The 14,192-nt window shown below is 43.5% G+C and overlaps 1 protein-coding gene across 2 annotated transcripts in view; it reads left to right on the top strand.

Moving 5' to 3' along the window:
- The window catches only part of MSH2 (mutS homolog 2), a 1,108,457-nt gene that overhangs the window by 705,361 nt on the left and 388,904 nt on the right, over nt 1–14,192 (top strand). For both annotated transcript variants that reach the window (XM_044060178.1, XM_044060185.1), the window contains one exon: nt 1,271–1,421. In XM_044060178.1, coding sequence (XP_043916113.1) covers nt 1,271–1,421 — 151 coding nt within the window. The remainder of the gene's footprint in view (nt 1–1,270; nt 1,422–14,192) is intronic.

Raw genomic sequence — 14,192 nt, 5'->3', positions numbered from 1 at the left:
CACACCTAGCTATGGAGCAGTTCAGAAAAAGAATCCTTCATTTAAGACCACCCCTCCATGGGATCTCAACTTTGTATTGCAATAGCTGATGATGCACCCTGTTGAGCCAACTGCTTCAGTCACTGTCAGGGTGCTTATTTGGAAGACTGCTCTACTGGTGACCCTAATGTAGCTAGACATATTTCAAAGCTGCAGGCACTGATGTATAAGGAACCTTTCTTGATCCCTCATTCATGCCCAAAATGGTGTCTGAGCTGCCTCTCACTCAGACTGTTAATTTGCCAGTATTTTCCCATCTCCACAGAAGTGAGGGTATCCTTCATTCCCAGGATGTGCATAGGCAGCTCAGATTTACTTAGAACAAAACTTCAAAGAAAGTCAGACCATCTTTTGTGGTCTTTGCAAAAGAGAAAGTGGAAACATTTGATCAAGCAAACTATTTCAAAACTGATTTCAATTTTTATTTCCTTTTGTTACCAGTATCATGGATGATTTTTACCCCCAGAACATCATAGAGGCAGCTCCATGGATCTCTGGTTGCACCCTTTTCAGACTCTGCAACCTAGACTGTGTTCAAGGCCATGGCAAGATTTGCATCAGCCACGGGACCAGCTACTGGCCCAACACCCAAACTCCTTTAGCTGTAGCAATCTTCCCAAGGGGTCATTTCTGCCACAGTGAACTGCGAATACCATAGTACAGTTGTGGTAGGTACTTACCATAACTGCAGATGTTGAAGTAGATTAACTACTACATTACCACTTCCCCACCTCCTGTCCCATTCTTCCTTATACCTAGGTTTGGAGTGGGTGCCCTTATTTTTTATTCTTTTCTCCCACCCCTAGGTAGGACCAGTGTAATCCCTGACATAGCTTGAGGACATCTGAGTAGGCCTTGCTTCAGTGTCTAGGAGCCTGTGCTGTTAGAATGATGCAAGAAAGACCTGAAGATGATGCCACCTGACTATGCTTTATAGTATTGACCCCCCTAATGTTGGAAAGGTAGTGTCTGCCAGAAGTGAGATCTCTGATATTCAGGCTGGCTTTGAACATCAGAAGGCAGGAAATCCCAAGAGTCCTCACTGTAACTATGAACCTACTCGAACATCTGCATTTATGCAAGTATCTAACACAATTATACTTTCTAAGGTGTAGCTTTGTAGAGTGTGTGCTTCAGTATTTCATATTACTGGTGAGTGTTATTTAACCTAATGCTTAATACAGTATTCATTTGATTTTAGCATGCTTTAATATTAAATCATTGTGCACAGGTCTTGAAGCGGGCAAAAGCGTGAAGCTGGAGTCAAATGCTCAGGTGGGATATTATTTCAGAGTCACCTGTAAGGAGGAGAAAGCTTTGAGAAACAACAAAAAGTTCACAACCATAGATATCCAGAAGAATGGAGTGAGATTTACAAACAGGTAAATTTATTCAGGTCCTTTTTTTTTTTTTTTAATTTGTAAGGGAGAAAGGCTTTCTGAAGGCAAACATTTGCTATAAAACCATCCTGGCTAGAATTTAGCAAGCAATGTAATAGACACAGACACCTCATGGTTTATAGTTTTAAAACAAGTACATAAAAGTTTGATATTTGAAATGACTAATGAATTGCCAGTGTACCAATCTGCATTTGAAGCCAAACTCATTATAACCAAATGCATAACGTACATTGCTTCCTGTTGGATTAAATGTTTGTAATGTTGTGGCAATGAAAAATTTACATTCTTCTACATAGTGCATTTAATGAGTAACATGGGCTTTTTTTCACTCATATTACATGCATGTCATCAAGTGAAAGAGAATAAGGTGGAGTCTTCTTAATGCACATATACTCCAACAAATCTTGAACAGTTAATGAGGCATTGAATTACTTAAGTGCACAAAGAAAGCCCTTATGCACATATGTACCTAACAAAAAGAGCAAATGCGGAAATAGTTATCATTTTCTTGTATACACGTGAATATGCATACCATGAGCATCATGTGACATTCCAGTCAGCATTATAATTGTATGGGTTATTCACTCTGTTGGGACTGGTTCATCCTTGATAACATGCAGGACAGGCCACAGGCATTAGAGCCACTTGGCACTGAGCTTGTAAGGTTTGTCTCTTCCCCCCTCCCCCATCCCATCATACTTGTCTTCTTACAAGTCTCCAGTTCTTGACTGCCCTTGGAGTGCTTTGTACAGTTTTCAAGCTGCCTTCTTTAGTGTTTTTATAAATTATTACTCTTGATAAGTTTTCAATTCAATTCATTATTTTTTTTCCATCTGTCCATATCAGTAAACGGGTAACCCTTTATGTTTTCGTACTTCTGTATTTATTTCTTAGCTTTGATTTCTCCTTCTACTCCCCCTCTTGGCATGCAATCCCAAGGCCTTTTCCCCCTTTACCACAATGCCAGTGCTAATGTTTGAATGCTCTTCCTATAGTAGAGCCATCACACTCAGCAATGGGCAAACCAGCATATGTGCTGTGAAGGGACCATAACACTGTTCAGCATATTTGCGGTTTAACTGGCGATGCAGAAGCAACAAAGAAAAGAAAATTAAAAATCTTGATGAAACAGGCCCTCACTGGAAATTCCATAAACCTGTTGAGTCATATGACTCTGGTAAAAGGCCATTGTTATTGGGCCAACTCTGGCTCCGATGCCTTAAGGTGGTCTTACAAAAGCATACTCCTGTCCCCAGAGAGCACCACTCAGTCACAACAAGCCAAAACAGACTTCCTTTATTAAATCATCACCAAGATTCCAAGAGCCTGCTGCCCCACAGACCCAACCTCTTAGTGGCTCACCTGCCTCAAAGTTTGATTACAATAAATTTGTCCAAATTATCTTGGAGCTGAATGCTCAAAAGCAGGTGGCTGGCTGGCCTGTCTTCATGGGCACCAAGAGAACTTGTGTGAGTATCAGTTGCTTTGTTAATTGCACTTGCAAGCCTCTAAATCTCACTCCTCTCACCCATGCATTCATCTTTTCCATCTCAAAGCTACCAATGTTAAACTCAGGACCCATGCCTCTGACTACGCTGAGCCTGTTGGTACTTCTTGAACCATATCGAACTGCATTAGTAACTCATCACTGCATCCGGTGCTGTTTTGATGCAATATTCTGTGTGGCACTGGCAGAGTCTTCTGGTTTTTATCAGCTGTTTAATGCAGATACCACCTGCAGTCTCCGTCACAGCATTAACCTTGGTCCATGCAAGGATAGGTTCAGTAATCTCAGCACTGATTTATCCTTTTCTTCTCATTGGTTATTTTGGTACCAGTGCTTTTAGAGCTGACATTATTGCATTCATTTCAGATATCTGTAGAACAGCATCTGCAAGCTTCAGTGCAGCTATAGACACTGGCAGTAACTGATGAACTGTGGACATCATGATGGCAACCCCTGCTCCCCTACCGAAGCCTACAGCAATCTTCTGTGACACATTCACAGGAGGGTCTTGCTCCTTATCTGTATGTTTGGAACCCTCATCCGAAAGGCCAAGAAATGTCACGCAAAAGATCAAGCATGTAAACTCCCCCAGTTGGGGGTGTTAATTCACAGACTTGAATGAAGAGAAAGGTAATGCTTCCCCAGTGTCACCTATGAATAACACAAAATTTTGTGAATTTTTCCAGTTAATACAGAAGAAAGAAGGCTTGACGCATGGACTCCATCCCATCACTACAGTAGGAGTTGCAGTAGGTGGGTTGGTAAGCTCCCCAGTCGTACTGAATGATTGCATCCAGAGTGGAAATTTTAAAGGATGCCACCAAGGTGGAATGGGACAACCCATGTATGTAAGCTCTGGCACCCAAAAAAGCTGTCACACTTGTTTGCCAAAGACTTCGGCAGTTTGGTCAGAGGGCTTTAAACTGGACCTAATAGTTTCTGCTGCAGCCCTCACGAGTACCCAAACTCCTCGGATCCCAGCTGCCCATCTGCTGGACAGGAATTCAAGGATGACGGATTCTGGAAGCACATGTCGCATTTTTTTACCCTGTTACTGAGTGCATTGGATTACTTAGCCAACATGATGTGCTTTCAGAGATAAATATCTTATGAAGTGCTCTATGTGAAAGGAGCCATGCATGGAGCCAATGAGTACATCATCCCTTTCCTTTATAGCATGTTTTAGTTTTTGGCCAGAACCAGGGGGTGCAAGCAAGCCATGCAGAGACCTAACCAGTTTTACAGAGTTTAATAGTGACATTTTTTGTCTCCCATGTTGCAGATCACAACCTATTTGATGACATAAGCAAGCATCTCAAGTTGATTGAAAAATAGGACAAAATCTTGAGAGGTATAGCAGTGAAATTCCAGACTAGCCAGCATTCTTTTAATAAACAGCAGAGGAGCTTGTGCTTGATGTGGTTACAGCAGGAAGACCATGTATAAACATGAAACTTCCAACACAGTCACTCACCCAGAGGAGGAGGAGGTATTTGCAACAGACCAGAAGTTTGCATTCAGCCACAGGGTATAAAGCTTTGCTTCTGGAGTGCTCTACTACTACTACTACCATCACCACCACCATTCCCTGAGGCTAAAATATCCTACCTTAAACACATACTCACTCCTAAAGTTTTTGCTAGACAGCCCACCCCTTCCAAAATCTGAGGCAGTGCACTCTATATGGTTTTTGTAGAGGTAATAAAGCCCCAACTAACAATCAAGTCGACCCAAGTTTGATTAGTGGTACAGAAGATTCATAGTGCTGGAAGAAAGGATTGACATGCCTATCCTGAGGGGTAGAAAGCATTCATCACCAGCTTTTGCTGTTGCTACTCTGCTGGTACAGAGATGACATGGGTATGACAACCCAAGCAGGTGATTGTAGCCTCTGGTGCATGTGGAGAACCATGTATAGTCAGATAAAAAGGCATAAGCAGTCCTTGCAGTAACACACGTGCTCATGTCACTACCAAGGAAGGAGGTTATGCCATTTGTAATAAAAAATATTATAGCCAGGATACTATTGAGGGCAGAAACAACCCAAATATCTGCCTATATGATTGTCGCCCCCCCCCCCCCCATGGTTCTTGCCGTGGTGGATCTGGGAACATCCCTACCACTTGGGAATGAATAAGAATCTAGTAAGGGGAGGCTTGATTGCAGTTGGTGAAGAGTACTGAATTTAAAACTAATCTTTGGCAAGGCAAGAATCTAACAGTGTAAGAGAGGGAGAAAAAGCCTTCTAAGAGGTATCCGCTATTATAGAGGTCAGTGTTATTAATCATGAGGTTTTTTTTTGGTGCCGAAGAAAGCAGAGGCCCTCAAGAGCATTATAGGACCCCAGTGACCTTAGCCAGTACACAGTGAAAGATGAGTTCAAAATTGATTTTTCATAGTCAGTATTGCAGTACCAATTATTTGGTCTTTCTGCCATGCAGAAGCCCAAAGCCAGCCTGATTTTCCAGAGTCTTTGCATCATCCCTAGCTGCCAGATGTCAGAGGGCCAACATCTGGATATCAGGGTGTAAGAAGTGTGTCTGTTGGTGCCATCTTTAGTTCTTTCTAGCCATGTAATCCAGTCCCTTTCATCGTGTGTACAAAATGCTCATAGTCCATCGATCAGTTTGTTTTTCTAGAGTTTCTCCTGTCTACCAGTTAGGTAAGTACCCTGTTGTTTTTTTTTTTTTCTCTTCTGATGTAATGTTTAAAAAGGTTACCAGAAGTGTGGGTAGTAAAAACCAAAGATTTTCACTCGTGTCATTTCTAAAACAAATCCAAGGCTGAAGATCGCGAGCAGCAACTGTTTTATTTGGTAAAACAACTTAAAACCAAAACAAAAAAATACATATATATTAAGCGCTTTCACCCCGTATAGGAACTTCATCAGAATATAAAAACAGTTAAGATGCAAAACTTTTATACACACATCTATGAGCAATGACAATTCCTTTCATGTTTCAAGGAGTAACTCCAACCATGTTTATATATATATATTAGTTTCTGTAAAGAATCTTAGATAAAAAAAAAAAAAAAAAAAAGTAAACATCAAATCACATTAAAATGAAAATTTAAAATTGTATACATAAAAATAACTCCAAAAAACCTAGTACCCAAGAATAACTCAACATTCAATACATGCAATATGATGGTAAAAAAAATATATAAAGTGTATGCCATACATCATTTCCTTGAAGGGACTTGAGTAGGAGCCCCTCAACCGAAAGATGTATGACATTCACTTTATATACTCTTTAATTTAATACCTCTATTGGCTGATATAATTGGTTTTAATATTTTTACCAATATATTATGTAAGATTCTTTACAGAAACTAATATATAAACATAGTCTGTTTGATATAAAAAAAAGTCAGGGTGAAGTGCACTTACATCTTTCGAACACTAGATGGCATTGTGATGCTACTTGGCCTAAAAATGGTTGGAGACGCTCCATCTTTAAACATCAAAGGAATTGTCATTGCTCGTGGATGTGTGTATAAATGAAGTTGGAGCATGGTCTCTGACGAAAGCGCTCACAATAAATAGTGTGGTTTGGAGTACTTACAGCCTGCTTGCTTTTTTGTTATTTTACCAGTTTGTTCTTTTTTGGTTTTACCACATAAAACAGTTGCTGCTCATGACCTTCAGTCTTGTGTTTGTTTTGGAGCCTCTTGGATTTTGTTTTACCAGTGTAATTTCTGCTTGGGGCCTCAACACAATGTCTCATAATTGGTCTATGATGGTGCTACATTCTGAGTAAATACCCCTAAATACTGGGCTGATGTCCTAGCCACTCATGTGGAGCCCTCTGTGTCAGTTCCCTCTGCAAACCCCAGCTTTCACCATTGTCATTCTTAAAAAAATCCAAGGACAAATAATACAAGGAAAAGACTCTGTATATTGCAGAAGCTTCGGCCTATGCTGTCAAGTCAACGAACGATACAGGTGAGGCACCTTCACAGCCCCTCTGGTCCAGTGACTGCTGGGCCTGAACCTTCTGCCACAGCCCTTCGAGAGACCACCATGATTCCAGGCCTTCCATTCACTTCTTCCACAGCATCAACGTCGGTCATTTCTCAGGTCATTGCACAGGTTTCAGCTTCCGGCATTCATATTGCTGGTACTGAGGAAACGCACCTGATCTTCCTCTGCTGTGAAGCCGCAGTCCTCAGATGGTCTTGACAAAATGGTGCCTAACCAAAGAGAACCATCACCTTCCTTTGTCTTCTCCTCAGCCCTCTGCCACTTCAGCTCAGGTTGAGACCTGGGACCACTTGAAAGTAGGCCAGAAGTTCATGACCTTCATAACATCCAGGGAGTCTGGCCACTTGGAGGACCACCACCCCAAAGCCTCCCCCTCTAAAAGGCGTAGGGGTGTGGCTTTTCAAGAGTAATCAGGCCCCTTAGGCTAAGATGAGTTGTCCATTTCTGAGCAATTACCACCCCAACCTTATCCTGACTCAAGACTTTGATAATACCCTCACTTTTGCCTGCGGGCCATTTTAAGTCTAGCCAAAGGATACCCTTCATAAAATGGAGGAGGCCTTCAATTCAGAAAGCAAACAATTCTCACAGGCTGAGACTCCTAGTAAACTCCTGAGTTTACCGTCACCCTGGCAAACCCTCCAGTGCATGCGGTACTTGATGTCTTATGAAAACATATCTTTGCACCCTGATTCTGTCTCCCACCTGCACCCAGGAAACCTGGCAAGTTTTACAGAGTGCTTGATTTGTAGAAGCATGCTTACAAGAATCCTAAATCTGATCCTGCAGTAGTCTGTACAGAATCCACCAAAACAATACCTAAAGGGGCAACAAGACATCCTCTGCCCAGTGATGGGGAAAATAGATTTGGCAAAAAAGCTTATACCACTGCTGCTCTTTCTGAGGGTGCTTAACTGCCAATTTCATATGTTAAAGTACCCGAACCCTCTAAAAGATCAATTTACTACTAAGGCAGTGACTGTTGCCTGCAGAGTCTTGCCAAAGGAAATTCAGGAGATAGCAATAGCAACCTTACAGGTTTCTAGACATCCCTTAAAATGTGGGTATGATGCATCATGCAGAGCAGCTGCCACAGTCTGTCATTCTCGGGGATGCATGGCTCAGGACAAACCTCTGTCGGACCAGGTCAAGGTTGAACTATTAGATGCTCCACTAGACAAATAATTCCTTTTTGGACCACCTGCTGGAAAGATTTTTAAGAAGTTGGACAAAAAAGGAACACCTACACCAAGGTATAATAGAAACTACCCTTCTTAACCCATGCCTCACCCCTCAGATAGGGCAGTGGGAGACTTCCCTGTAGTAAGAGAACCAGATAATCTAGGATGTGACAGCCTGATCAAACCGAGACCAGGGAGCTCCAAAGAGCCCACCCACCACAGAGACCAGCTGTGACTATCTTCAGCCTCTGACACCACAAAACCTACCCACCACCCTCCTCTCCAACCCTCTGGCTGGAAGGGTGTCCTTTCTGCATCAGTGGAAGCTCATAACCAAAGACCAGTGAATCCTCCGCATCATAGAAAGGGGTTTCTCCATCCAGTTCAGAGAACCCCCCACTTCCTAAGCATGCCAAGGCACCCAAAAGAGCAGAAGTCTCTTACCACCAGTCCTATTAGAGCTACTATAACAATGATCTGTTCAGCCTATTCCTCTAGGTCAGGAGGAAAAAGGCTACTATTTAAGGGTTTTTGTAGTTCCAAGAAAAGAAGACAGATGGAGGCCTATCATGGACTTGTCAAGGCTAAACAAGTTCCTTTATGTACCAAAAATCAAAGTGCTAACTTTACAAAAACTACTGCCCATGATCTTCCAGGATGCCTACATGGTTACTCTAGACCTAAAGGATGCTTACGAACATATTCTTGTTGCAGACAGTCACAGGCAATACCTGCAGCTTTTGGCAGCAGGCTTGCACTACCAAATCTGTGCTTTACCATTTGGTCTGTTCAGTGCTCCCAGGTCTTCACCAAATGCATAGCTTCTCTTGTAACCAATTGCCAAGCTCTAGGGATTCATATTTACCCCACCTGGATGACTGTCTCATTCTGGGAAAATCCACAGCAGATGCTGCAATGCCTTGCAGATCATGATAGACTCCTTCCAAAAGGTAGATTTCACCCTAAACCTCCACAACTTACAAACTCTTCCTCAGAAAAGGATTCTGTTTTTGGGGCCCCTCACTGATTCTGTGCAACAAAAAGCTTTCCTTCAACAGGGCAGGATATGTTACCTGACAAACTACCTGATTATCTTGCTGCCAAAGGTTCATAGGTTCATAGGTTCATACTAGGCTATCTGCCCTAGGGCATTTATAAGCCTAGCCAGAGTGTGTTTGCTTTCGCCACCCATTTTAAATTAATTTTGCTATGCCCTTTTTCGAGGTTAGTATACTGTGCCTCTGTCTAACAGTGACACAGAAGTGATACCCGGGGTAAACCTACGATCTCCCATCCACTCATCAAGATTCCTCTTGAAGAGAGTCACTGAGGGACTCTGCCTAACCTGGACTGGGATTTTATTCCAGAGTGAAGGGAGCCTCTGGGTTATGAATCTGTCCCTCCGGCATGTCCTATTTATTTCAATGCTGAGGTTCAAGTCTCTCGAGCGCGTAGCTCGATGGGATTTGGATTTTCTGAGTTGCAGCATGTCCATTAATTCCGGGTTGGACATGGCTTTATACGTCAGGCACAGGTCGCCTCTGAACAGGCGGTATGCCACTGAGTAGAGCTGGAGTTTCTTTAACCGGGCAGCATATGGCATCTGTTTGAGCCCTTTGATCCTCTTGGTGAGGTACTTTTGGGGTCTTTCCAGTTGCTGCAGGTGTCTGGTAAGGTACATCCCAAAAGGGGCATTGTACTCAATTATGGGCCTGATGAGGGATGAGTAAAGAGGCACGATGACCTCCCCTGATCTAGATGTGAATCCCTTCATGATTAGGTGGGCTATATAAAATGTTTTTCTAACCACTTTGGCCACGTGATTGTCAAATGAGAGATTGCTATCAACTTGGGTCCCCAGGTCCCTAATTACTTCTTCTGTACTTAATGGATTACCACCTATGTGGTAATTTGTGGGCACTTTGTTTTTGCCAAAGGGGATGACTATACACTTTTGGCATTTAGCTTGAGGCCATGGCTCTGGCACCAGTTGTCTGTTTCTATGAGGCCCTTTTGGAGGATGCTTGTGTCGGCTGGAGAGTCGATTATGGTGCCCAGTTTGCAGTCATCTGTGAACTTGGTCAGCCACAGTCCTTCCGTGTTGGCCTGTACCTCCGAGAAATATATACCGAACAAGAGAGGTCCCAGGACTGAGCCTTGTGGGACACCACTTGTAACTGGTTTGGAGTCTGACATGGCTCCAGCAATTCTAACCATGTGGGTTCTGTCCTTGAGCCAGATTGCAATCGATCTAGTGACATAGGGGTTTATATTTAAGCTGGTGAGCTTATCTATAATGCCCGAGTGGGGTATTGTATCGAAGGCTTTTGCGAGGTCCAGGTAGGCTGTGTGGACCACCTTCCCCTCGTCAATGGCCTTGGTGACTGTTTCAAAGAAATCAACCAGGTTTAAGAGGCAGGATCTGCCCTTAACAAAGCTGAACTGGGTAGGATCCAGTGTTTGTAGGTCCCCAATATCTTTATTTATGAGGTCCATGATGATCCTTTCCATAGCTTTGCAGACCAAGCTAGTCAGGCTTATGGGGCGATAGTTTCCAGGATCCGTTGAGGCACCACCTTTATGGAGAGGGACCACTGTTGCTGTACGCCACTCTTTGGGCACATATCCTGTAGTAAGGCTGAGATTGAACAGTAGTTTTATGTTTGGGTTTAGCTCTTCTTGGAGTTCATGTAGGACGCAGCCCGGGACACCGTCTGGTCCCATTGATGCTGTGTTTTTTGCTTTGGAGAGGGCGGCTCTTACCTGAGCATCTGAGATGTCAGGGGGGCAGCACACTGCTGGGATAGATATTTGCCCTTTTGGTGGTGGGGGGGGGGAGTGGAGAAGTTTGCGCTGAACCTGTCAGCTAGGATGTTGGCAGTGTCTGTGGGTTCGGTGTATTTTTTGTCATTTTGGACTAATTCTGAGCATATCTGGGAATTACCACCCAGGTTCCTAACAACTAAAGAAAGCCTTGTGATTATCCTTAGTGTCCTGTGCAATTTTTCTCTCGAAGCTGGCCTTAGACAATTTTATGTGTGCCCGTAGTTTTTTGCTAATACTGATCAGTGATGCCTTCCCTTTTTGGGATTTTGCTCCATCATTTAGTAGCTTCCTCCTTCTATTGTATAGTTTGTTTATGGCTGGGGTCCACCAGACAGGACATCTGCCTTTGGAGGATTGGGTCTTGGTTTTATTTGGGATCGCATGATCCATGCATTCCTGAAGGTGTTCATAGAATGTGTTTATAAAGGATTCTGCGGTCTGGGCCGTATTTTCCACAGGCCCGGGGGCTTTGAAGGATTCCACCTCAGTTTTAAGGAGTGTGAAATTTGCTTTAGAGAAGTTTTTCACTGTGGTTTTCTGGGCAGGGGTAGGGTTGGGATGTAAATATCCAGTGAGATTAGTTTATGGTCTGATCTTACCAGTGAGGGATACACTTCTGGACTGGAGCATAGAGTCCCCATGTTGGTGATGATCAGGTCCAGTATGTTTTCCCCTCTTGTGGGAGTGGTAACAAGTTGTTCCATAGCATTTGAGTTTATAAATTCTAGGAACCTTTGGGCTAGGGTGTTGGAGCTAGAGTAATGCTCCCAGTCTATGTTTGGGTAGTTGAAGTCGCCCAATATAATGGTGTTTGGAGAAACCTTCATATTTTCCAGTGTTCTCAGGAAGGCCGAGTGGGGTTCCTGGGTTTGGGAGGGTGGTCTGTAGCAGGCTATAAACTGGAAGGCAGTTTTACCCACTGTTAGTTGCACATGGATAGTCTCTGATGCTTCGTGCTTTGCCACCAACCTGGAGGTGTGGGTATCTTTGATAAATATCGATACTCCCTCCTTTTGTGGTTCGGTCCAAGTTTTGGGGCGAAAAGCATGGTATGAGGTATAACCTGGTAGTGCTGGGGTGCTCTCGGGAGCCCTGAACCAGGTTTCTGTTACTGCACAAATATCGATGTTCTCCATGCTAAGGAGAGTTTCGAAGTCGTGCATCTTGAGGTTTAGACTTCTGGCGTTGAGTAGCATTACTCTTAGTTTCTTATCCCTTGTGATACCTATGGAGGTGGGTTTGTCTTTTGAGCCTTGCCTAAAAAGGCACTATGGGGGTAGCAAGAGCCTTTGCCAATATCCTAAAGCCCAGGGGTGACAGGTGCAAGCCGTCCCTAGCGAAGCATCGTGGCTTGTCGAGCATATCATCCCAAGCTGACAGGCATTGATCCCCTTTGAATGACACCAGTACTTAAGCCAATTGTTGAAATTGATCATCTTGTCTTCATATTGTGGCATAATTCTTGGTGAGGGTAAGATGCTACTCAAGGTCAGGGTCATACCGGCCTGGGCTACATGCTCAGAGAGCTCCTTTATGTCTCTTTTCATGTAGTCCAGGGAGGTGCATCTCAGGTCATTCACACCAGCATGGACAATGACGGAGTCATATTTGTACTTGCCTTGGAGTGACCTGAGTGCTTGTGTTATGTGGCGAATCCTAGCGCCCGACAGGCTGCTCACCGTGACCCTCTCCTTGTTCAGCCTGGTGAGCGGGACGTCAGTGTGCCTGACGATAGTCACCTATTACAAGTGTATCAGGTGTGTTGTTTAGTCTTAAGGGCTGTGACTGTTCGGCACACTGGCTTTGTGAGATATGTGTTGCACGTGTTTTGTTTTGGGGTAGCGGCTGCTTTGGTGTCTGCTTTGGAGGTCTCTGCTGCTTCGGCAGATCTTTATTTAGAGCCTCCGAGTATGTTTTTGTGTGATTATGTATTTGGTTTGCTGTCATGGTAGGTCTATGTGAGACTGGAATTGTAGTGAGTGTGGTTTCCTTCTCCTCCTGACTGGTTATGCCAGTACTGAGTTGAGAGAGCTTAGCCTCCAGTTTGGCTATATGTTTGCATCTTTCATGTGTTGGAATTTGTTGGGAGGAGGAGAGGGTTGTCTGTGTACATGAGGCAGTTGTAACATTGCCTCAAGATTCCCAGATTCACCAGCTGGACCGGAGAGGAGATTGACAACTCACCTTTGGATATGCTAGAATAATATTGGGAATTCCTTAATAATTGAAAACCAGGGCCAGTGGGGAGTGAGGGTGTAGTGCTTTTAATTTTTAGTGCTGACTTATATAATTGCTTTAGTGAGCAAGTGCCAGGTAACTTAAGTGCAATGTGTTACAGGTAACTTAAATGCAAAAACGACAAACAGTAACTTTCTTTCAAGTGAAACAAGGAAATAAGTACAGTAAGCAATGCAGATATCACTAGTGATCCACAGAAGCGCTGAGAAGCCGCGTATTTGGTGGAATTAGAGTTCCAGGGAAATAACAAGCAAACAAACAACAAGCATATAAACAAAGCTAGATTCAGCAGGCCTGGATCTAGTCTATGCTACAGCAAACAAGGTGTACCAATTTCAGTAAGATACAGTTCAAATATTCAGGCACTATAAACCTTTAACCAGAAATTCCCAGCTCAGAAGGGCAGAGTCCAGCCTCTTCTCCCACAAGAGTGCAGACCACAAACCTTCTTAATGTAAAATAACTGGCCTGAAGCCCAAGTGCTTAAACCAGAACTAATACACTTTAAGAATAACAGACACTGGGCTCTCAATCAGCAGTTCCCAACTTAGAAGGATGAAAGCTACCTGCCCTGCCACCACAGTGCATGCCACAAACCTTCCTAATGTAAAACAACTGGTCTGAAGCCCAAGTGCTTAATCCAAAAGACTTAGAATGATAGCTACACTTTAATCAAGTTACTACCAAGCAGTAATAAATACAATTGAATACTTTAGAGAATGCCTGGATTAGTGCTCAAGTTACACAAACAAAGCTAGATCCAGCAGGCCCGAATCCAGTCTATGCCACAGCAAACAAGGCGCACCAACTTCAGTAAGAAGCAGTTCAGATATGCAGGCACTATAAGCCTTTAACCAGAAATTCCCAGCTCAGAAGGGCAGAGTCCAGCCTCTCCTCCCACAAGAGTGCAGACCACGAACCCTCTTAATGTAAAATAACTGGCCTGAAAGCCCTAGTGCTTAAACCAGAATCAATACACTTTTAGAATAACAGACACTGAGCCCTCAATCAGCAGT

Source organism: Protopterus annectens, chromosome 1.part0, assembly GCF_019279795.1.
Source record: "Protopterus annectens isolate FY-2018-M chromosome 1.part0, PAN1.0, whole genome shotgun sequence".
NCBI classification, from domain to species: domain Eukaryota; kingdom Metazoa; phylum Chordata; order Ceratodontiformes; family Protopteridae; genus Protopterus; species Protopterus annectens.
Note: the sequence above shows the minus strand (reverse complement) of the source record. Positions and strands in the feature narration are given on the sequence as shown.